At 43.5% G+C, this 21,826-nt stretch overlaps 1 protein-coding gene across 1 annotated transcript in view; it reads left to right on the top strand.

Annotated features, from left to right (window-relative positions):
- The first annotated feature begins 10,938 nt into the window (after positions 1-10,938).
- Positions 10,939-21,826, top strand: part of NCEH1 (neutral cholesterol ester hydrolase 1) — a 52,499-nt gene continuing 41,611 nt past the window's right edge. Inside the window, exon 1 of the mRNA XM_036757656.1 lies at positions 10,939-11,321. Within this exon, the coding sequence (XP_036613551.1) occupies positions 11,160-11,321 (162 nt within the window). The 5' untranslated portion in view covers positions 10,939-11,159. The remainder of the gene's footprint in view (positions 11,322-21,826) is intronic.

The following is a 21,826-nucleotide window of genomic DNA, read 5'->3' as shown; positions in this document are numbered from 1 at the left end:
CACTCTGTTCATCATCTGCCTTCTATCACCATTAGTCTTCAGAGAGCTCTTCCCAGGCTGCCGATAATCTGGCCCCTGCTCCATGGAAGGGCCCTTCCTCAGCCCTTATCCAGCTGGACTTCTTTACTGACCATGCAGAAGACCTCATTCCACTATGAGACTGTTGGGTGGCTTCCATCATACGGCTCTGTCTTTGTTCTCTTCCTGACCATCCCATAGTCTCTTTCTACCTGGATCCAATCCAATCCAGTAAGGAGGCATAAAGGGTCTACTTTGTAAAAGAGAGTATACTGTACTGTAGAGCATGGAGAGCTGGCCTCTAAGCCAGGAAGATCTGGATTCAAATGCTCCCATTGATACATACCGGCTATGTGACCTTGGGTACACTATGTAACCTCCCAGTGCTCTGAGCATCGCTCTAAGATTATAAACTGCAGAGAAGGTGACTGCTTGCATTATTAGAAAAAATATCCTCACCTGGGGGTGTTCTATGCCAGTGAAATCACACATTTGACTCCTATTTTTATCCTTTGTCTAAAGCATTGGACTAAGCACTGTTAATACTTAAAATGCTTGAATGTATATTTGTGTGTATACACAAAAATATAAGAATATATGTGCAAACATATACACACATATGTATGTGTATTTATGTATGTGTGTATATGTATGTATATACACACATAGGGGAAGAGAGAAAGAGAGAGAGAGAGTCTTATATAAAAGAATGTGCCCTCCAATACTGAAGATCACAACCTATTCCATGCCTGTCCTTCCTTTGAAAACTGTGTTCCCCTGTAAGTTCACCATGTGATGTACCCATGCATGGTGGGGGCCTTCTCAACTTTTTATTTGACATTGGAGGATTACCAGTTAGGATAGAAAGCAAAAACAAAACCAAAAACAGTCCCTCTCCTCAAAGAATATATCTTTCCCTTCATTTCCTATAGCCTAAGCATGGATTTCCCTCCAGATTCCATCCAGGCCGTCTTCTCATCTATTCTCTGACTTGTTGATTTCATCTGTTTCATGGCTCTTAGTATCATCTCACCATAGATGACTCTCAAATGTATAGATCTATTCCTAATCTCTTTCTTGAATACCAGGTCAGCTATGAAACTGCCTTCTGGACATCTGGGAAATATGGTTGTTTCATCCATATCTGTATCTCTACATGGCTAAAACGAACTCATCCTCTTTCTCCCTAAATTAGTCCCTTCTCTTTCTGTTTCCTCTTTCTGTTAAGGGCACCACCATCTTCTCTCTAACCCTAACTCACAATCTTGCAGTCATTTTTGAACCTTCCCTCTTCTTCACCTTCTCTATTCCATCTATTACAAACATCTCTCACAGTCCTTCCCTTCCCCTTATCCGCACTACTCCCAAACCGCCCACTACTCGAGATCAGTTGATGATCACTTCTTGTTAGAAATGATTTTGCTGATTTCACTCATCACTTACTATAGGTTCCAATACTTTATGTCATAATAACCACTTTTGTGGTACTGTAGTATTACATTACATTAGCATACCATCATTCATCCAGCCATGCTCAAGTTGTTAGACATATAGGCTGTTTCCAGTTATTGTTGTTGCTGGTTTTTTTTTTTTTACTATTACAAATAGAGAAGCAACGAATATTTTTGGTACAGATCTCCCCCTCCCCTTTTATGAGTCTTGGCAACGGAATTACTAGGTATGATTACTTTGGTGACATTGTTTATTTCCACACTGCTTTTCCTAATGGAGGCTGGCTTGCACCAGTCGGAAGCACCACCAATAATGTACTAGAATTTCCCAGGAGCCCTGATAACATTTCACCTGGCAGGCTATTGTAATAGCTTTCTCATTGATCTCTGTGCTTATAGTCTCTGCTTATTCGATGTATCCTTCACAAAGCTGCCAAGGCAATCTTCCCAGGACCCAGTTCTGCCTGGCTCACTCCCATACCCAAACTCCGTTCCCTGCCTCTTAGCTAAAATACAGACTCCTGAGCTTGGTACTTAAAACCTTCCACCATCTGGCTTTAGTTTGCCTTTCATATTTATTTCATATTACTCCCCCTCTGCCTCTGTTCTAGCCAAGGTGGTCTATTAGCTAATATAGCTAACATTTATTTAGCATTGTAAGGGTGTGTTATCTCATTCGATTTTCATAACCCTGTGAGGCCTATCCCTGTTTTACAAAGGAGAGAACTGAAAAGCCTCCAGACAGAGGTAAAGTGACTTGCCAAGGGTCACATAGCTAGTAAATATATGAGACAGGATATGAATACAGGTGTCCTTGACTCTGAGTCCAGCAGTCTATCCACTGTGCTACCTGTTCCCCCAATTAGGCATTCCACCTCCCACCTCTGGCCTTTGCACAAACTATGCCCCATGCCTGAATGTACTCTCTTCAAGAATCAGCTTAGGCACTGCCTCTTATGGGAAGCCTTTCCTGATCTATACAGTTGTTAGCTCTTTCTCTCTCTGTCTCTGTGATGAAATTAATAGAGTCCATAACTCATGGTCAAGGTTTTTGTGTTTTTCTTAGTGCAAATTAGCTAATATGAGCCCTTAATCTCAGCTATTTGCAGAAAAGGCTAGATAGGGGACTCTTTACTACTGCCCTGGCCATCCAGCTAACAGGTCCATTTTTAAACTGGCATTTTGGAGATAAACACTGTATTTTTGTTGACCAACTCAAGGTGCTTCAAAATTTCAAGCTCAGTAGGAAGATCGATCAATCGAAATCAGGACAGGAAGAAATGTTTCATTCCAATAGTCAGATCCCTTCTCAAATAATGCCAGAAAGGTGGCTGGCTCCCTCTCTAAGGCCAGCTCTTGAAGTGCCCAAAGAGCTGTAACCTGAAGGATGCAAAATGCCTACATATTCTAAATAGCACTCAGGCACTTAGCCTATCACCCGGTACAGGTAAGAAAGTCCTTCGCCTTGGTCACCACCTACCTGCACAGGTTACACAAAGCACAAAGCATGACTGCATTTCTTTTGTCCAGCTTTGGCTGTACGGTAATTTCATCATAATAGACCATTTAGCAGAACTCTGCCCCTTCCCCGCTCCCACTTTTACTGGTAGTCTGACAATGTGGGTTTGAATCCTACCTCTAATAGCTGTTCAGACCGAATCATAGAAGTTGAGAGTTACGACTAGATCTAGTCCAATCACTCAAGCAAATGTTTTATTAAATACTATGGGTCAGGGCTGTGCTAGGCACTAAGGATACAAGTATAAAGAATTAAACAATCTCTGTTTGCAAGAAGCTTACAAAAAAAAGAACAAAGTAAAAAAGTGCACAGCAGAGAACAAAAGAAAACTCACAAGCAAGCAGAGAAAAGATGGACAATTCTCAACACAACATGTATTATTTATCATATAGGCTTTCTTGAAATGAAGATTCATTGTTACATATTTTGAATCCTCTCTTACATTCTGCTATGCATACAGTATGCTTTCCCCCCCCTTTCTGACTTTGTATTTAAGTTTCAATATTTAAGTTTATGATATGTTTTGTTTCTTTTCTCTATTCTATGTTTGTGTTCTGGCCCTTGAGTCTAAAATAAAATTTAAAAAAAAAAAAGCTTGGGACAGCTAGGTGGCGCAGTGAGTAGAGCACCAGCCCTGAAATCAGGAGGACCTGAGTTCAAATTTGACCTCAGACACTTGACGCACTTAGTAGCTGTGTGACCTTGGGCAAGTCACTTAACCCCAATTCCCCTGTCCTCCCCTCCTCCAAAAAAAAAAAAGCTTACATTCTATAGAGGAGATGACAAGCACATGTATATTTAGCATACATATAAAGTGAATACATACAAGTATATGCTTGGTTGTCCTTTATTTCTTTGCTTTTTTTGGAGGCAATCGGAGTTTAGTGACTTGCCCAGGGTCACAGGCCAGTGTCTAAGGCCAGATTTGAACTCAGGTCCTCCTGACCCCAGGGCTGGTGCTCTCTATTCACTTCACCATCTAGCTGCCCCATCCTTCGTTGCTGAAGAGGACCAAAATGACATCACTTTGTTGGAGCCAAGGTATAGTATGTCTGACTGTAGCTGATCAGACCAATAAGAACTGAAAAGGCTCCATCACAGGTCAGGCACAAATAGCCCATGGGAACATTTGGAGTGGTGATGTCTCTAAATTTGGGTGTTTCACATTCCTTTTGAGCTTCTGCAATTCTTCTCTGCTCATACAGCACAGAGCTTCTTTGATGTGGGCACACCATGCTGGGCAGTCCTTGCCAGTGTCTCCACGTCTGTGTTGTACAATCAATTCCATAGCTCTTCAGAGACACCTCAAGAGTGTCCTTGTAGCACCTCTTCTGACCCTCCATATGAATGCCTGCCTTGTGTGAGTTTTCCATAAAATAAGTCTTTTAGGCAATCATACATTTGGCATTTGAACAATGTGGCCAGCCCATCAGAGTTGTGCTTTCTGCAGTAGGGTTTGAATGCTTGGCAGTTCAGTTCAAGAAAGGACTTCAGTGTCTGCTACCTTATCTTGCCAGGTGATATTCAGCATCTTTCCAAGACAATTCCAATAGAAGAGATTCATTTTCCTGGTGTGACACTGATAAGACTGTTCAGGTTTTACAGGCGTACAACGAGGTCAGCACAACGGCTTTGTAGACCTCCAGTTTGGTAGGCAGTCTAATACCTCTTCTCTCCCACACTTTCCTTCAGAGCCTTGCAAACACTAAGCTAGCTCTGGCAATGCATGTGTCAACCATCCCTGGAAAATATATTGCCAAGGTAGGTGAATTTAACCACAGCACTCAATATTTCTTTGCTTGCTGCAACCAATGGTTCCATGTATGGATGGTGTGGTGCTGGCTGGTGGAGAACCTGTGTTTTCTTGGTGTTAACTGTTAGACCAAAATTGGCATTAGCAGCAGAGATTCTATCCACACTTTGCTGCATCTCAACCTCAGAGGCTGCATTAAGTGTACAATCATTTGTGAACAAAAAAATCACGAGCCAACACTCCCTCCACTTTAGTTTTGGCTTATAGCCTTTTCAAGTTGAAGAATTTCAGTGTGTCAGTGTGGTAGCTAACCTTTATGCAGTTTTCATCCTTGTTGAAGGCATCTGACGACATTGCTGAAAACATCATGCTAAAAAGCATGAGAGCAGGCACATAGCCCTGCTTCACTCCATTGGTGACTGGGAAAGTTTGAGAGCATCATCCATTATCCAGAGCCCATGCAAGCTTGCCATCACGAAACTGGCATACAATACTAATGAACTTCTCCAGGCAACCACATTTTTAGAAATATATACAAATATATGTATATCAATATATATAAAGTGGGTAAATACAAAGTAGTCTGGGAAGGAGAACACTAGCAGTTTCAGGATCAAGAAAGGATCCGTGAGGAAGATGATGCTTAAATTATAACTGAAAGGAAGAGAGGGACTCTATGAGGTAAAGGAGAGGATGAAGCACATTCCAGGCATGTGGCCCTGCCAGTGCAAAAGGAGAGGAGATGGAGTGGCCTGGGTGGAAAAATGAGAGAAGGCCAGTTTGATCTCAAAGTATAGGTGGAAGAACAATGTTCAGTGAGACTGGAAAGATGGGTTGGGGAGATATTTTATTCTAGAGGCAGTAGGAAACCATTGGAGTTGATTGCGTAGAGAAGTCATAAGTGGTCAGATCTTCAATTAAGGAAAACTACTGGCATCAGGCAGTGTGTAGGATAAGACTGGAGTGGTGAGAGAAGGTAAGGAGGCTGTTCCAAACCAGCTAGGCCCCAATTAGTGTGAATAATGAATTTGAGAAGTGGTCCCATGTATTTGAATTAGCACAATTCTAAATTATAATGATGCAAAATATGGTCATTGGTGCCAGTCCAATGAAAATATGCAGTGTGAATTCAAATAAGGTGACCACTGAGAGATTCACACTAATAGAGACCTAGATGTAATCTAGGAGAGAGACAAAGGAGGGCCTGAATGAAGGTGGTAGCTATTTGAAGTAGAGAGAATCGTGCTGCATGCAGCAGATGGAGTAAAGGTAGAACTGTTAAGACATGGCGGGATCTTTTTTTTTTGGAGTAGTTGTGTTCTATTAGTTTCTCATGTCTCTAATTATATTAATTCTCCATATTTTGCTAAAGAGATTATCATTTTTCTATTCTGTTTTATTCCATATTTAATTAACATCAACTAAAATAACCATTTCCATATACGCAGTAAAACAGAGAGGGTTATCTTTAAAATTGCCAAACTCTATTATGTACAGCTTACTTTTCTTTTTAAATGTATACTTTAGTCAACATGTTGCCTTACGGGCAGGAGTCCACTCAACGTATCCCCTCACCCTTTTTAGCATCCATTACCTTATAAGGTAAAAATAACTCTATCCATCAGTCAATTAATCAATCACAGACTTTAAATTAGAAAAATCTAATTTAGATCATCTCAGATGTACTTGGAAGCCACTGGAAGAATTGAAATGATGTCACACAGGAATAATATGTGAGGAGACTTATTGTGGCCTGTGGGTTTTATATAAAATAAGCCAATTCAGTACCTAAAGATCTGAGCATCTGGCATCTAGGAGTCAGGGCTTATACTTATGGCATTTTGCAGTGATGTTATTGGATAGACTGTGCTCTTAATTCTTCTTCACTTTGCATCAGTTTATACATCTTTGGGTAGCACAATGGATAGAGTACTGAGCCCAGAATCAGGAAGATTCATCTTCCTGAGTTCAAATCTGGCTATGTGACCCTGGGCAAATCATTTCACCTTCTTTGCCTCAGTTTCCTCATCTGTAAAATGAGCTGGAGAAAGAAATGGCAAACCACTCCAGTATCTTTGCCAAGAAAACCCCAAGTTGGGACTGAAAGAGTCAGACACAACTGAACAATAACAACAACAAAAACACATTTTCCCAGGAAACAGCGAGATTTGGCCACTGTTTGGATATGTGGGATGAAGAAGAGTGAGAAGTTGAGGGTAAGGGCAAGGTTACAAACTTAGGAGATCAACAAAATGGTAGTACCTTCATGAAGGAGGGAAGTTTGGAAGAACGGAGTATTTGTAGGGATGTGTGATAATGAGCTCAATTTTAGACATGTTGAATTTGAAATGTCCCTGTTTCATGCAGTGGCAATTGGTGATACAGAACTGAAGTTTGGGTGAGAAAATTGTTGAGGTTAACCAAAATGATGAGGTTAGGTAACCATATGAGCTGAGCTAGATTGAATCTGAGGACCCTCATGGAGGCAAGATGAGACATATACAGAAAGATTGTGGGAGGGATTTGAGGGGTGGTCAAGTAGTCTGGGGTGACTAGAGGAGGGGTTTAGGGAGGGTCTTGAGGAGGAGTCTAAGGAGGATCTTGATGGGACTGGGGTGACTAGAGGTCAGACTCCAGGAGTGAGATTAAGGGTGGGAAATAGCTGAAGGGCACCTGGGCTTCATACAGGGCTAGGCTAGTTTAAGGGTAACAGAGATTTGGGCCTAGTGAAAAGTGAGGGCTTATAGCCTCAGGTGAAGGCCAGATCTAGTGGGAAGATTCAAGGAGAGTTCAAGGGGGCTCCCAGATTCTAAAACCCATCAAAAGGAGCTGTATATGTTTTACATACATATATGCATACATATACAACACACATATACATATATAATACATAGATATGTGTATAATATGCATATATTATATATATGTATAATCTGTAAGTTATTTGCATACAGATTATAGGCTAAACCTATAGAAAGGTGAGAAAGAATGTAAAGAAAAAAGAGAGGAGGGCATAGGGAAGAACTCTGGTGAACATCCAAGTAGGGGACAAGATATGGATGAGGAGCCACAAAGGAGATGGGGAAGTATCAGGAGGAAGTTGTTATGAAAACCCAGAGAAGAAAGAATGTCTAGAAAGTGAAGGGTGGTCAAGACTGTAAAAGGAAGTAGAGGGAGAAGGACAAGGCCTGAGAAAAGACCATCAGGAGATTTCTGGTAACTGCAGACATCATTTTCACTTGAGTGATCAAGTAGGGAACCAGACTGCAAAGTGTTGAGGAGAGAGGGAGATGAAAGGAGGCAGAGGCAACAAATGTTGACAGCTGTTTCGAGGAGTATGGATGAAAAAGGGAAGAGACATACAGAACTGCAGTTTGAATAGATGCTGGGGTCTAGAGAAGCGTTTTTGTTTTTGTTTTAGAATAGGAGAGATTTAGGGGGCATCTAGGTGGAGCAGTGAATGGAGCACCAGCCCTGGAGTCAGGAGGACCCGAGTTCAAATCCGACTTCAGACTTGACACACTTACTAGCTGTGTGACCTTGGGCAAGTCATTTAACCCCAATTGCCTTCAAAAAAACAAAACAAAACAAAAAAAAAATAGGAGAGATTTGGGCAAACACAAAAGCAATCCTCACTATTGCCACAGTGGTAAGAGCACCAGATTTGGAATCTGTGGGCATGAGTTCAAATAATCATAAAATAATAACAGTATGGCATAGAGGCTAAAGTGCTGGGCTTGGAATCAGGAAGATCAGGGTTCAAATAATGTCTCTGGAACTAGTTAGTTGTGTGATTCTGGGCAAGTCACTTAACCAGATCTTCAGTTTCCTTATCTGAAAAATAAGGGCGCTGATGGCTTCTGAGGCCCCTTGCAGCACTAAATCTATGATCTAAGACTAGATCACTTTTCAGAAAGGTCTCTTGTGCCTCTAAGCCTGTGAGATTTCAGAGTTAACAATTTTTTTTTCCATTGTGAGACTGTCTTAGTAGCATTCCATAACTCATCTTTTAGGTGTCTGTTATAGTAGATTTCCCCTCATTTTTGCCTGTTTTTTTTTTTCTTGCTTTTGACTATTCAGTTTGTCTTTCCCTAATTTCTAAGAACAGCTTCAAATCATTTTGACAGTGGGGCCAGCATCAATTGTAAGAAGCATCCATGGTTTCAGGTAACTCTGAAGCAGCAGTACAAATTCAACAGACACCACATCCACCTAGAGACCCTAGAAAGCAGGGGAAAGGTAGATCTGGCACTGCGACCTGCCCTATTGGAAATGAGCAGGGTGACAACGATGTAACTGAGGCTGGGTTGGGAAAATGAAAAGTTGTCAAGGGTCAGCCTGGGCTCTTTGTATTGTAAACTCAGCTGCAAGGGACCTCAGAAATTGTCCATTCTTTTCTTTCAATTCACTAATCAAGAGACCCCTGGGATATAAACCACTGGAAGGGAATTCCTTCAACATAACTTACACTGAGTCCAACAAATAGTTATTGAATTCCTCATATATGGTGGTTGCTTAATAAAAGCTAAATTATATTAGAGTAAATCAACAAATATTTATCGAGCTACCTTCTATATGACAGACATTGTGCTAGGTGGGGAAGTGGATAGACTGCCACTCCTGGAGTCAGGAGGATCTGAGTTCAAATCCAGCCATACATACTTACTAACTGTGTGACCCTGGTAAAGTCACTTAATCCTGTTTGCCTTGGTTTCCTCATCTCTAAAATGAGCTGGAGAAGGAGATGGCAAATCACTCCGGCCAAGAAAACCTAAAATGAAGTCATGGAACAGTTTATGATTTTTAATGTCATTTAAAAATAGAAGTTTAAACCATGCTTAATGTGGGGTGATTAAATGGGGGCTGTCAGCCATTTTAGAATCTAAAATAGATATTTAAGTTATATGACTTGAGAGGAAATCATTTAACTTGTCAGGGCTCAAGGCAACACTCCAAGAGTATAAGTTAAATGAATTTGCAATCTGCATTAGTGGAGAGAGTTTCCTTATTTGGAGTTCCCTATATCTATGAAATTACCTGAAAGACCTGGCCCCTCCCCTCATTATACCTAACAGTCATTTTCCCTTTGATTTTTCTTAGTCTATTAATGAAATTTCCACCTAAATACTCTGGAAACCCCACTGTCTTATCAGTAGGATAATTTAATAATACTATATACACAGAGGCCCCAGCTGAAGCTAAATTTTTCATAGTGGTCTAGTCCTCTTTGTCTCAAAATTTTCAATCTCACTCCTACCTTCCAATTGTAGTCCTCTCTTGAAGGAATCAGTCAATCAACACCCATTTGTTAAACAAGTGCCAAGTGCCGAGATTACAAAGACAGAAATGAAACAGTGCCTGCCCTCTAAGGGTTTGCATTCTATGGTGCAACCAGACTAGACTTAAGTGGATAGATGAAGAAGGGATTGGAAGATGACCGCTTAATAAGGACTTAAAGAATCTGGCTTCTGCCTCTTACGCTCAGCACTGCACCGGGGCCGAGGCCTCTCTGCTCATCAGCAAACGGAGCAGGCTGAACTGAATAGGCTCCCGCTCTAAATCCATAAACTAATGTAAGCCCAGGCTCAAAAGGCCATCGGCGTAGGTGTCGGAGAGTCCTTACCTTCATTACAGTAACGCATCGAGTCAAACAGACGCGTATTTGAGAGGCAGGAACAACTCCTTACCAGGTTGCTGTCATGGCCCACTTAAGAGATAACTCCTGCTTATTTGATTAATTATCGAGGCAGTTTTGGGGCCTGACCATGAAGTGTGTTCTTCCTCTGATTTACGGCACCAAGCAACCGAAGTTCTCTCGTCCTTTCCCAGCACCATGGCAAACTGCGCCAGCCATCGGTTAAAAACACCAACAGAAAAGCTTGGGTTCTAATTCTCCTTCGCTACCGTTGGCAAACGGTAATATGGAGCTTTTCGCTTGGTGTTCTTTCTATGAGGGGCCCGCCGGATCGGCGAAGCCCGACGTCTGTCTTTTCCTAGCCTTATGAGCCAAAGCCAAGCCGGGGCCACCTGCCCAGGAGGAAGGAGGCACATCTCTGCTCCCGGAGCCCAGGGCCCAAAGCAAGGATGGTGGCCAGGGCCCAGCCCGCACCGGGGACTGCAGTACCCGGCGCTGTCCTCCAGAGTTCGCTGCGTCCAGTCGAACGAACGCACCCCTCTTGCCAGCCGCGGCGCGCGCTGACAGTTTGCAAGGACACCCCGAAGGAGGCGCGTCAGCTCTCGGACTTCCTCCGGGCTCCGCTGCTGATTGGCTCCCGGAGGTTTTAAGAAACCCAGGGAAGAACGCTGTAACCTTGCAGAAACTTGCTGCTGCTGCTGCTAGGCTCTATTCTCCGGGCTCCGGTTTCTCCCCTCCCCGCCTTTGCCCACCCATCCAACTCTTCTCTCCGCAGCCGCGGCAATGGGACAGCTGAACCTGGCAAGGCTGCGGTGCTTCTGCGTGGTGTCCACCGCCCTGGTCGCTCTGCTCGCCTACTATGTGTACATACCCCTGCCCGCCAACATCTCCGATCCCTGGAAGCTGATGCTGCTGGATGCCACCTTCAGGAGCGCGCAGCAGCTGGTGAGCCCCCAACCCTGCGCCCTCCCAGCGGCCGGGCCCTCGTAGTCCCTTTTCAGCCCCGGCTTGAAGACACGTCCCTGGGGCGCACCCAAGCCGCGAGCTTTGGCTAGGCTGCCTGCTGAGGAGGCTGGGGCCCCGGCCGCATTTGCTCTCTCCGCGTAACCCAATGAGCCTCCTCCTAGGGTTTGTTTTTTTTTTGTTGTTTGTTTGTTTTTAAAGCTATCACCTAGTTTTCTGTTTCCCAAGCAGTTTCTCTTGCCAGAAAATGAATTTCCCGAATGGAAGTTCAGCAACAGATAGGGGTGCTAGTCCCGGTGTGCCCCCCTCCTAGCAATCTAGAACCCACCTCCTTCTGTTTCCTAAGACCGTGGCTGCTAAATGTTTGCGGGTGGGGAGGAGAGGCGCACGAAATCGCTTGTCACCATCTGCGGGGGGCTTTGGTACCCTCTGACCTCCTTAGAACGGACCTGGGTCTAAATGCAACTTCCTGACATCCTATGGCTTTGAGAAGGCTGCATGTGACTTGGGGTGCCCAAGGTCACACAGGTAGTCAGAGACGGGAGGGAAGGCCTTCCCGGAGCATCATCTTCGCATCACACATTTTCTATGCTGGGTTCTTAGCACAGACACTGGCCTGAGGGATGTGGGGAGAGCAGGTAGCCAGTGTATACATCGATGCCCTCGGTTTTGTTTATGTGCTTGTCTGATCAGGAGGTAAAATCTGCCTGCCGTGTAACATAGCTTGAATTACCCTGGAAGAGCTTATCTCGCTAATGCATTCTGGGTGTGTTTCCTGTACTCACGGGCCGGAGGCTGTAGCTATCTCTCGTTTACTCTGAGATAAGGGAAGGTATTGTAGAAGGCCCAGCCGGGAATAAGGAGGTCTACCACCCTCCCTGCCCTCCCCACCCCCCTCGTCCAGGCCTTCGGGATATTCCTATCTCCAGCAGCAACAAACCATCTTACATTCCTTTTGCTACAACCGTGTAGACCTTCATGTCCTCGGGTTTTGCTGGAATTAAAATAGAAGGGAAGAACAAAATAAACGCATGCCTCTTCATTCCTTAAAATTCCAACTCCAATTACCCATTACTCAAAATCAGATGAACCAGTGAACCGATGAGGTGGCTACTTCCCACTTAGTGCCCTCCTTGTCCTCCAGGTAGTTTTCCTTTCACCTAACTGGTCTGTGTTCAGTTTTGGTTCCCTTCTCCACCCCAGACTCTTCCAGTCCTTTCCATCCTTAATGATCTCTGTGGCATTAGCATGGAAGCAAATCATCCCATTTATAGTACCAGAATTCCTCGCCTGCCAGAAACTGCTGAAAGAATTGGTCATATTTATTCAGGAGAAGAAAGGAATAAGCAGGGGAGGAACATGATAGCTTTCAGTTTATCTGAAGGGCTGTCCTATTAGAGAAAAGCCATTAGACTTTTTTTTCCTATTTTACCCCAGAGGGCCAACCAGCAATAGTGAGGAGATATCGCCAAGAGGCACATCTAATCTTGATGGTCAGAAGAAACTTCCAACATGGAGACCTGCCTGAAAGGGGGATCAGAAGGTGGGGGGCAAGGGGGACTCTCACTGGAGGTCTCTAAGCACAGGTTGGATGACCACTGTATTGTAGTGGAGAGCTCTTTGGAGAGTAATATAGGTTGAGCTAGATGGCCACTAACATCACTTCCAGCTCTGGAAATCTTGAGATTCTGCACTGATAGCAAGCCAAGTAATTTTCAATCCGGAAGTTTCAATTTGGCCAAAAGGAATTTTAAGATCTTTCTTGTTCCTGTCCTCATCAAGTTGAGTAAGCCAGGAATGATGAGTGAGAATCATTCAGTAAAGTGTTGCTGGCAATCATTGAATGCTTTGGTGAGTGTTCAATTTAGCAAGTGTGGAAGTTCCTCTCTGGCACCGTGCTAGACTCTGGGGAAACAGACAAAAATAAAAATATCTGCCCTCAAGGAGTTATGGTCTCTTGGGAGTGTGTAAACAGATAAATAAATAAATACAAAATGATTTAAGGAAGGAAGACCTTACATATATATGGTGAGGTCCATACACCTCATTTTATCGTTGAGGAAACTGAGATCCAGAAAGGCTAAAGTAGGTGGTGTTAAGGTCATTTGGGTGAGAAATGTCAAAGGCAGGATTTGAAGTAGTTCTCTGACTCCCAGCATCTGTGCTTTTTCCACTAAATAATTGCAGCAACACTGAATAACACCCCTCCCCCCAAAAAACCCAAGTATGTGTGGGGGAGGGGTGAGAGGGGGAAGCAAATCAGGAAATGTTGCCAGGAATGTTTGTTAGCAACTCCTAGCATCCCCAAAGAAATATTCTCCAGCAGGAGAGTACAAGTATGGAGAGAAGCCAAACTCTGTTCAAGCAATCCCTCTTTTCCTATTCAGATTATAAATCTCTCAAGGGCAGAACCCCAGTCTTTGTATCCCACGGTGAAGTCTAGGGACCTGTACCTGTTAGATACAAGAAAATATTTGTTAGGGGCAGCTGGGTGGCGAAGTGAGTAGAGCACCGGCCCTGGAGTCAGGCGTATGTAAGTTCAAATCTGGCCTCAGACACTTGACACATTTACTAGCTGTGTGACCTTGGGCAAGCCACTTAACCCCAATTCTCCTGTCTTCCCTCCTGCAAAAGAAAGAAAGAAAATATTTGTTGATGTTGAAGTGAGTAGCCCTAGGTCTCCAGGTGGATGAAGCCCCGGACCTGGAGTCAGGAAGACTCATGTATGTGAGTTCAAATCCGGCCTCAGACCCTCACTAGCTTGTAACCCTGGGCAAATCACTTCGCCCTGTTTGCCTCAGTTTTCTCATCTGTAAAATGATCTGGAGAATTATCTTTGCTAAGAAAACCCCAAATGGTGTCACTAAGAATCAGACACTACTGAAAAGCCACTGAATAACAACAAAAGCCAAAGTTCTAAAATAAGTAAAGTAACTAGTGTCATTTCCTAACACCGTGACTCAGGAAGGATTTGGGTTCCTCTTCCTACCTCCCCACCCCCCAGGCACAATATGTGTCTTCCACTTATCAGCCTGCTCTGAGATTCTGCCTTGTGTGAAGAATGGTTCCTTTCTTCTCTCACTGGCCATCTGAATTCTGAAATAAATCCGAACAGCTATTTAAACCCCAGGAAAAAGAATTCTACTCAGAATGATAATTTCCAAAAGATGATACAAACTGAATCAGAAATGATCTGACAGCTGTTCCTCTAGGTGCGCACCTGACATTAGGTGGGGGGACACCTGTGGGCCAGACAGATGACATTTTGTGGAGTTTGGAAACAGAAAAATACACTAAGTTTGCAATGTTTTATGTCAGTGAAGCCTCTGGGGCTGCTAATGTCGTGTTAGATGGAAGATGTGTGACTCATTTAAGGATGGTGAATAGGCTGTGATTATTACTTTTTAAATAAAGGGCCAATGAAGCAACTTCAGGCAACTGCTTGCCCTACATCTTGGGAAGGTGGCCAGCCCCTCATTAAATCTGCATGGTGGTTCTCTTCCCTTCTTTTCTCTCTCCCTTCCTTCCTTTCTTAATCCTCTTCCTGAGAGGGCAGATCAGACAGGTGACATGCTTTTCTTGAGAAGAGTTCGAGGTGTCTCACAAATCTTGAGGGATCATCTATTCCCTCCTCTGAGGTGAGGAGAGGCCAGAGAACCTGCAGAGCTGCAGGTACTGAAATGTCTTTAAAGTCACCCAGGTTGTATCCGAGTCACGGTACCAAAAAAAAAAAAAAAAAAGTCACCCAGGTTTAAATGTGTCTGTGACACCTTTTCTCAGGTTGTTCCTTTGTGATTCTGGGCCTACGGATGGAAAAATTCACTCAATCAAAATGTCAACTAACTAATCTGATAAACTAATACCTACTGACTAGGGGCCTAGACCAAGATTGTTTAAACTTTGGGAGTAAGGCCTCTAGCCCTTTCTTATTAACCCACATTAGTTTACCAGATTATTTAGTTTTTCCAAGATGCTAGACTAGACAAGTAGCCCCTACCCACTTTGACATCTTGTAAATCTTGAACGGCAGGAGGAATAAGGGGAGGGGTAGAGGGAAACTATGGGAGTAGTGGGGTGGGAATGTCCTCTGGGATGGGCAGCAAGATAATCTAGTCTCAGAAGAGACCTCAAAGTGTTGCCCAAGGCTTAGAGACCTGCCCCACCCCCACTTCCTCCGGGACAGCAGGGAGTTGCAATTAGGTGGTTAAACAATGAAGGTGAAGAAAAGTCGGATTACTTTAACGGAACCCCGCCTCACAGATAGGATGGTGTTATGGTTTATGGCTCTTTTATGAGATGGTTACTCCAATCAGTATACACACTGGACCTGGAGTCAGAAAGACCTGAGTTCAAATCCTGCCTCAGACACTAAGGAGCTGTGTGACCCTGGGCAAGTTGCTGAACCTCTGCTGGCCTCATTTGTCTCATCTGTAAAACGGACATACTAGCACCTATCCACCAACCTACCAAGAGTTGTGAGGATAGAATGAGCTCATATTTATAAAGCATTTTGTAGATATCAAAGCGCTACATAAATGTATATATGTATAGAGACACATTTACACACACACTTTCATGCACTGTAGGTTTGAGAGTCATCAGCAATACACTGTGATCAGTTTCACACATGTAAATCTGCCTTTGCCAAATAGAGAACCATAAGGCAGCTAGCTAGCTCATCCTGTAAAAGATATAAATGAGTGGGTGCCAATACCTGATGCATTTTGTTGTTGTTAGATCATTTCGCAGTTATGTCTAACTCTTCATGACCCCATTGGGGGTTTTCTTGGCAAAGTTACTGGATCGATTTGCCTTTTTCTTCTCCAGCTCATTTTACAGGTGAGGAAACTGAGGCGAACAGGGTTAAGTGACTTACCCAGAGTCACACAGCTAGTAAGTGTCTGAGCAGCTGGATTTCAACTTTGGTCTTCCTGATTCCCCGCCTGGCATTCTATCTACTGTGCTGCCTAGCTGCCTGACACATATGGTACATGCTTCATACATGCCTTTTCATTCATTCATTTGAATTTTCAAGGAGCAAAAAGTGTCTTGGTTCTTGTCTAAGGGTCTGCCAACTGAACATTCATCAGTATAATAAGTTCTGTGGTTCTTATTCTTTTTATTATGACCAACCTCACAGAATCACAGAAGACCTTAGAGGTCACCTACTCTGCCAGTCCCCCTTTCCATTTTATTCTCTTTTTAAAAAATTGACCAACAGCAGCATGCATGAAAATTTTCTTTTATAAAGGACAGAAAATGGGGATTTTATAAGGCATTGCTAATTTCTATTATGAGCAGCTTGATTTTTGTTTTAAAGATAAGGTGGGGGGAGGGGCAGACATAGGTCTTGTGATCCCATTGGTAGGAGAGATGCCTCTACCAATGTAAGTTGGTATTTCCTATGGTATTTCTTAGAGTCTTAGAGGTGCTTAGAGCAGAAGTATCAAACAGGATCGATCCCCATAGACTTCATGAGATTAAAATGTAATTGGGAAATATTTAACAAAATAAACAAAAATAAGGTAAAACTGAGATATATGTGGTTTTCTAAGTCAATCTGCAGCCTTGTTTCCAATTGAGTTTGGCCTCACTGGCTTAGTGCACTCAGTGGTTATATGACTTGCCCAGGGTGGCAAGCCCATATATGTGAGAGGGGGGACTGAAACCTAGCTAGGTCTTCCTGGCCAGGATCTCTATCTGCTATGCCAAGGGCAATCTCTGTGTTGCCTTGCTTGTTAGTCTGTGTCCCTTTTGACCTTCCTTTGGATCTCTTCTGAATATTTTAAAAATATCTTGCTGACGCTCTTCTTTTTATTAAAAAAAAAAATGGTATTGCTCCTTGTTGTCGTTTGGTCATGTCTGACTTGACATGACCCCGTGGATGTTGTCTGTGGGGCTTTCTTGGCAAAGATAATGGAGTGGTTTGTCATTTCCCTTTCCAGTGTGTCCTCATTTTACAGATGAGAAACTGAGGTAAATAGGGAATGAGTGACTTGCCCAGGGTCACAAAGCTAGTAAGTATCTGAGGCTGGATTTGAACTCTGTCTTCCTGACTCCAGGCTGACATCCTATCCACTGTGCCAAATCTCCTCCTTATAATAAAAGTTCCCCGCTTGTAATAAATATATTTAGGCAAAACAAATCCACACATTGGCATCTCAGAAAATCTGTATGTTTCATTCTGAACCTGTAGTATCTCTCTTCTCTGCTAAGAGGTACCACCCCCACCCCACTTCTTTTTTAGCACCTTAAGAGAGATTAGGTGACTACCAAAGTCACGCATTAAGTCTGAAAGACAAGATTAAGATTCTGGTAATTCTTGCAGATCCAGGGCTCTATACACTCCCTAAGGGCAAGCATGGTCTTTCTTTTTGTTTACGTGTGCATTCCCAGCAATAGTGAGACTTATTAAATACTGCTTGACTTTACTTGGCCAAGCTGCCTGATTGTTTCTTCTTTCTCAAACCATCTTGTTTACTTAGCTTTGAAATGTTTTTATCCCCCAGTGGAACGTTCTCTTGGTCTTTTTGTTCTCTTTTGTCTGGTTCCTAGCAATAGTCTGGCTTAAGCAATTTTTACGATTGAATTGCATGAACTTTTGGTCAAAACTCAAAGGCCTGAAAGATATTAGGTTGAGAAAATACAGTGCAGATTTTAACAATTGAAAATGTAGTCTTTACCCCTACTCCTCCTTGTGCTGTTCATGCCCTTGGTTAGAATGCAAGCTTTTTGAGGGCAGGGATTGCTTCATTTTTGACTTTGTATTTCTAGCACCTGCCACAGTGCCTGACACATAGTAGGCATTTTAAAAATGAATGCCCTAAAAGGAAATGGGGGTATCATCATCATCATCATCTTGGTATTTTCTGAGCTAGTTCTGGGGCTCTTCAACTTTTTGGTGCCTCCAAGGTGGGGTGATTGAGGGAGAGATGTAGTTACTGCTCTTCTGATCTGGGCCCTGGTCTTTACCCTGGAAGAGCCCTGGCACCCCTGCAGTCATAAGTGCTTAGTACTTCTCAATGCCCTGGAACTGGGACCAGGTGCCCTGCTCCCTTTGGAGTGACCATAAACATCACTCTCTGCTCTGGAACTTTGATTAGATCCCTTGCACCCTTGCAGCTGAAAGCACTAGCTAGCACTCCTCTTGGCCCAGGAACTGTGACCCAGAGCTGCGTATGGTCAATGAAATTGCCAAACAGTGCCAGGTCCTATGCTCAGTGCCAGCAAAAGGTCCCCTGTGATCTCTGTCTGACTGGTTGTCTCCCCTTTACTGTCTCTGGGCCGAGAGCTCTGGATGCTGCTGCTGCTACCCACACTGTTGTCACCTCCAAGACCCACTGCTGATGTTGCTCACCCCCCACCCTGATGGGGACACACACCTCTCCTGCTGACTTCCTAAATTGCCTTGGACTGGAAACATGCCTCACCCTGACCTGTTGTTGCCTCGGCTGCTCCAGAATTCAATTTGATGTGTTATATTAAATTTGTTTGGAGAGGCATGTTGAGAGAGTTTGGCTGGGTTCCTGCTTCTACTTCACCATCTTCTGTCAAGGTCACTTAAGAAATGTGATAGCCAGATCTGGAGATAGTGCCCTAGCTCTGGGCTTTGGCTGGTATACGGGTTTGCCATCTCTCTTATTCTGGAAACTACATGTAAAAGTATAATGGACAAACTTTTGCACCATGAGCCAGAACACCTGGGTTTGGGTCTCCTTTTTACCACTTAAGTGAAACATTGGGTGATTCATCTAACCTCTTCTAGCCTTGGTTTGTTCATCTGAGGGGGAAAAAAAGAAAAAAGATGATGATACCTGTGCTGTGAAAAGCAGTGTGGTTCAGTGGATGGCCCTGGAATTATAAAGACTTAGGTCCAAGTGCCTCCTGGCTGTATCACCCTGGGCAGGACAGTGTGCCTTAGGCAGCTCTAAGGAAGTTGCAGAGAAAATGCATTGGTAAAGGGAATTTCCTTACTGGGAGTTCTCCGTGCCATTGAAATCAAAGATCTAATTTCCCACCCCCCCAAAAAAAAACCCCACACCACTCCAAAACCAACCCCAACATTCTTATATTATGTGTACTTCATGAGATTATCAAGAGAATTAAATGAGATAATGAATGAACATTTAAATGCTAAGTGCTGGGGATACAAATAGAAAAGACAGTCCCTACTTTCTGGAAACTCTTATAAAGAAAGAGACCCCATAGATGGAAGGTTTCAGGTGCAAATCAGATGGAAAAGTCCAGTGGTGCTTAGGATACAGCAGCAAAGTAGATAGTGATGCCTTCCCTTTACTCTTATTTCCACTGACAAGATTATATCGGTTTCTAATGTTGAACCATCTTGACTTTGGTGGCAAGCACTTTCTTTTGGGGGTCTTGAATAGCTGTGGCTGTAGCCCCTTGCATGGGCTGTTGCCAAACTGTGACTCCACATGGAGTTGCTTTCCTGGATAATGGCTTTGGGCACTGATCTGGGAGCACTGCTTCTTGGTTCAGGGTCCAAGTCTAAAGGGTCTGAAAGAAGATTGAGAGATTGTGCTAAGAGTGGTTGTGCTGGTTTGACCTGCCAAGCATGCACTGCCTTCTCTCTGTCTCTGTCTCTCTTTCTATCTCTCTCTCTCTCTCTGTCTCGCTGCTTCAGCTAGGCTGACTTACTGAGATAATTGAGATCGAGCCTTTTATAACCCTAAAATGCTATTTTATATAAACATTAGATATTGATGTCACCAGGATGCATTCATTGTTGGTGACCACGTTTGTTCCTGTTTGCTTATGCTGATCCCCTTGTCAACTAAAATCCCTAAGTCCTTTTCAGCCAAAACAAGTCTTCCCACATTTTGGGTACCTACGCCTATGGCTTTACATGTAACCTTATTCATGTGTTGAAGCATCAGTCTGAGCCAATTGGGTTTCATCTTATTTGTGTAGTTTACTGGGATCTGGAATCCTAACTCTTTCATCTGGTATATTAGCCCTACTTTGTGTTTTGGAGTCATTTTCAAATTGGACAAGAAAATTGACAATTTATGAAATGATGAAATGGGTGCAGACACATTGTGTTTTTGGGGTGCTCGATGGGTTGGGCAGCAATCACACTTTAATAAGGCATAGAGGGCACAGAGACCCGTGGTAAAAATCGGAGAGGGATAACGAGGCAGAAGTCACAGCTCAGGGACAGAAGAATGGAATGGTGAAGGGAAGCAGCATGGGGAAGAGTTTGGGTAGGGAAAAAGGCAGAGAATATCACTCAAGTAACTATGGATTCGAGTTGGGAGCCCTGGGCAGCATGGACCCAATGGAGATAGAAGAATGTTGGAGGGCTGCAGTTTGAGGCCTCATTTTTATAGTTTTTTGTGGGGAGACAGACCAACTCCTGTCTGTACCACCTGGAGGTTAGTTCATTAACATATCTAAATCATCTCAAAATTAACAGTTAAACTTGAAAGTCATCATTTCAAAATTATCAGCACCTTTTTGATGTTCTTCTGGTCTGGAACTGGGGAGGTCTGACTTCTGCCTGCAATTTACCTATCATTGTACTAGGAACCCTGGCAAGCAGTGCCTAGGTGATTTCTCCTGATTTCGTACATATTGCCTGCATGTGAATTTTAGCTAATATATGATACAACTTGTAAATTATGCTCTTTTGGTTTTGGGGATGATTTGTATGTGACTTCTAGGTTCCCCTTCGCCACCTTACTTCCTGCTATTGTTCCTTTTTACTGGCTACCTAGAAACTTGCAATACTGACTAGAAGAAGGAGGTGGTGGTCAGAGGGGGACCAGAAGGAGGAGGTGGTGGTCAGGGGGACCAGAAAAATTTTAACACAACAAGAGTGCCATTGTGCCTTCTTCTGGGTGGTTGATCTCCAATGCTTAGGGGATCCTCACCCCAGAAACTTCCCTTGGTGATGGCTGTGATCACAGTGATCGTAACTGTCGTTTATATAGCCTGTAGCTCACGTTACTTGAGATGCTCATAGCACCCCTGCGTTGGTAGATAGTACAGGCATGGCAGTATTATCTCTGTCTTGCAAATTAGGAAACTGAGACTCAGAAAAGTTAAATGACTCATCATAGGATCAGAGATTTAGATCTAGAAGGGATTTTGGAGATCATTGAATCCAGTTCCTTCATTTTATATAGAAGGAACATGAAGCCATAGAGCTGAAGTCACTCAATCAGGGTTAATGATGTATTCACACATTTGAGGCAGTATCGGAACCCAGATATGCCAGGGCAGCTAGGTGGTGCAATAGATAGAGTCCTGGGCCTGGAGTCAGGAGGACCTGAGGACCTGAGTTCAAATCTGGCCTCAAACACTAACTAGTTGTGTGTCCCTGGGCAAGTCACTTAACCTGTTTGCCTCAGTTTCCTCATCTGGAAAATGAGCTGAAGTAGGAAATGGCAAACCACTCCAGTGTCTTTCCCAAGAAAACCCCAAATGGGGTCATGAAGACTGAAATGATGGAACAATGACACGCC

The sequence above is a fragment of the Trichosurus vulpecula genome, chromosome 4 (assembly GCF_011100635.1).
Source record: "Trichosurus vulpecula isolate mTriVul1 chromosome 4, mTriVul1.pri, whole genome shotgun sequence".
Lineage (NCBI taxonomy): Eukaryota > Metazoa > Chordata > Mammalia > Diprotodontia > Phalangeridae > Trichosurus > Trichosurus vulpecula.
This window is presented reverse-complemented; position numbering and strand designations above follow the sequence as displayed.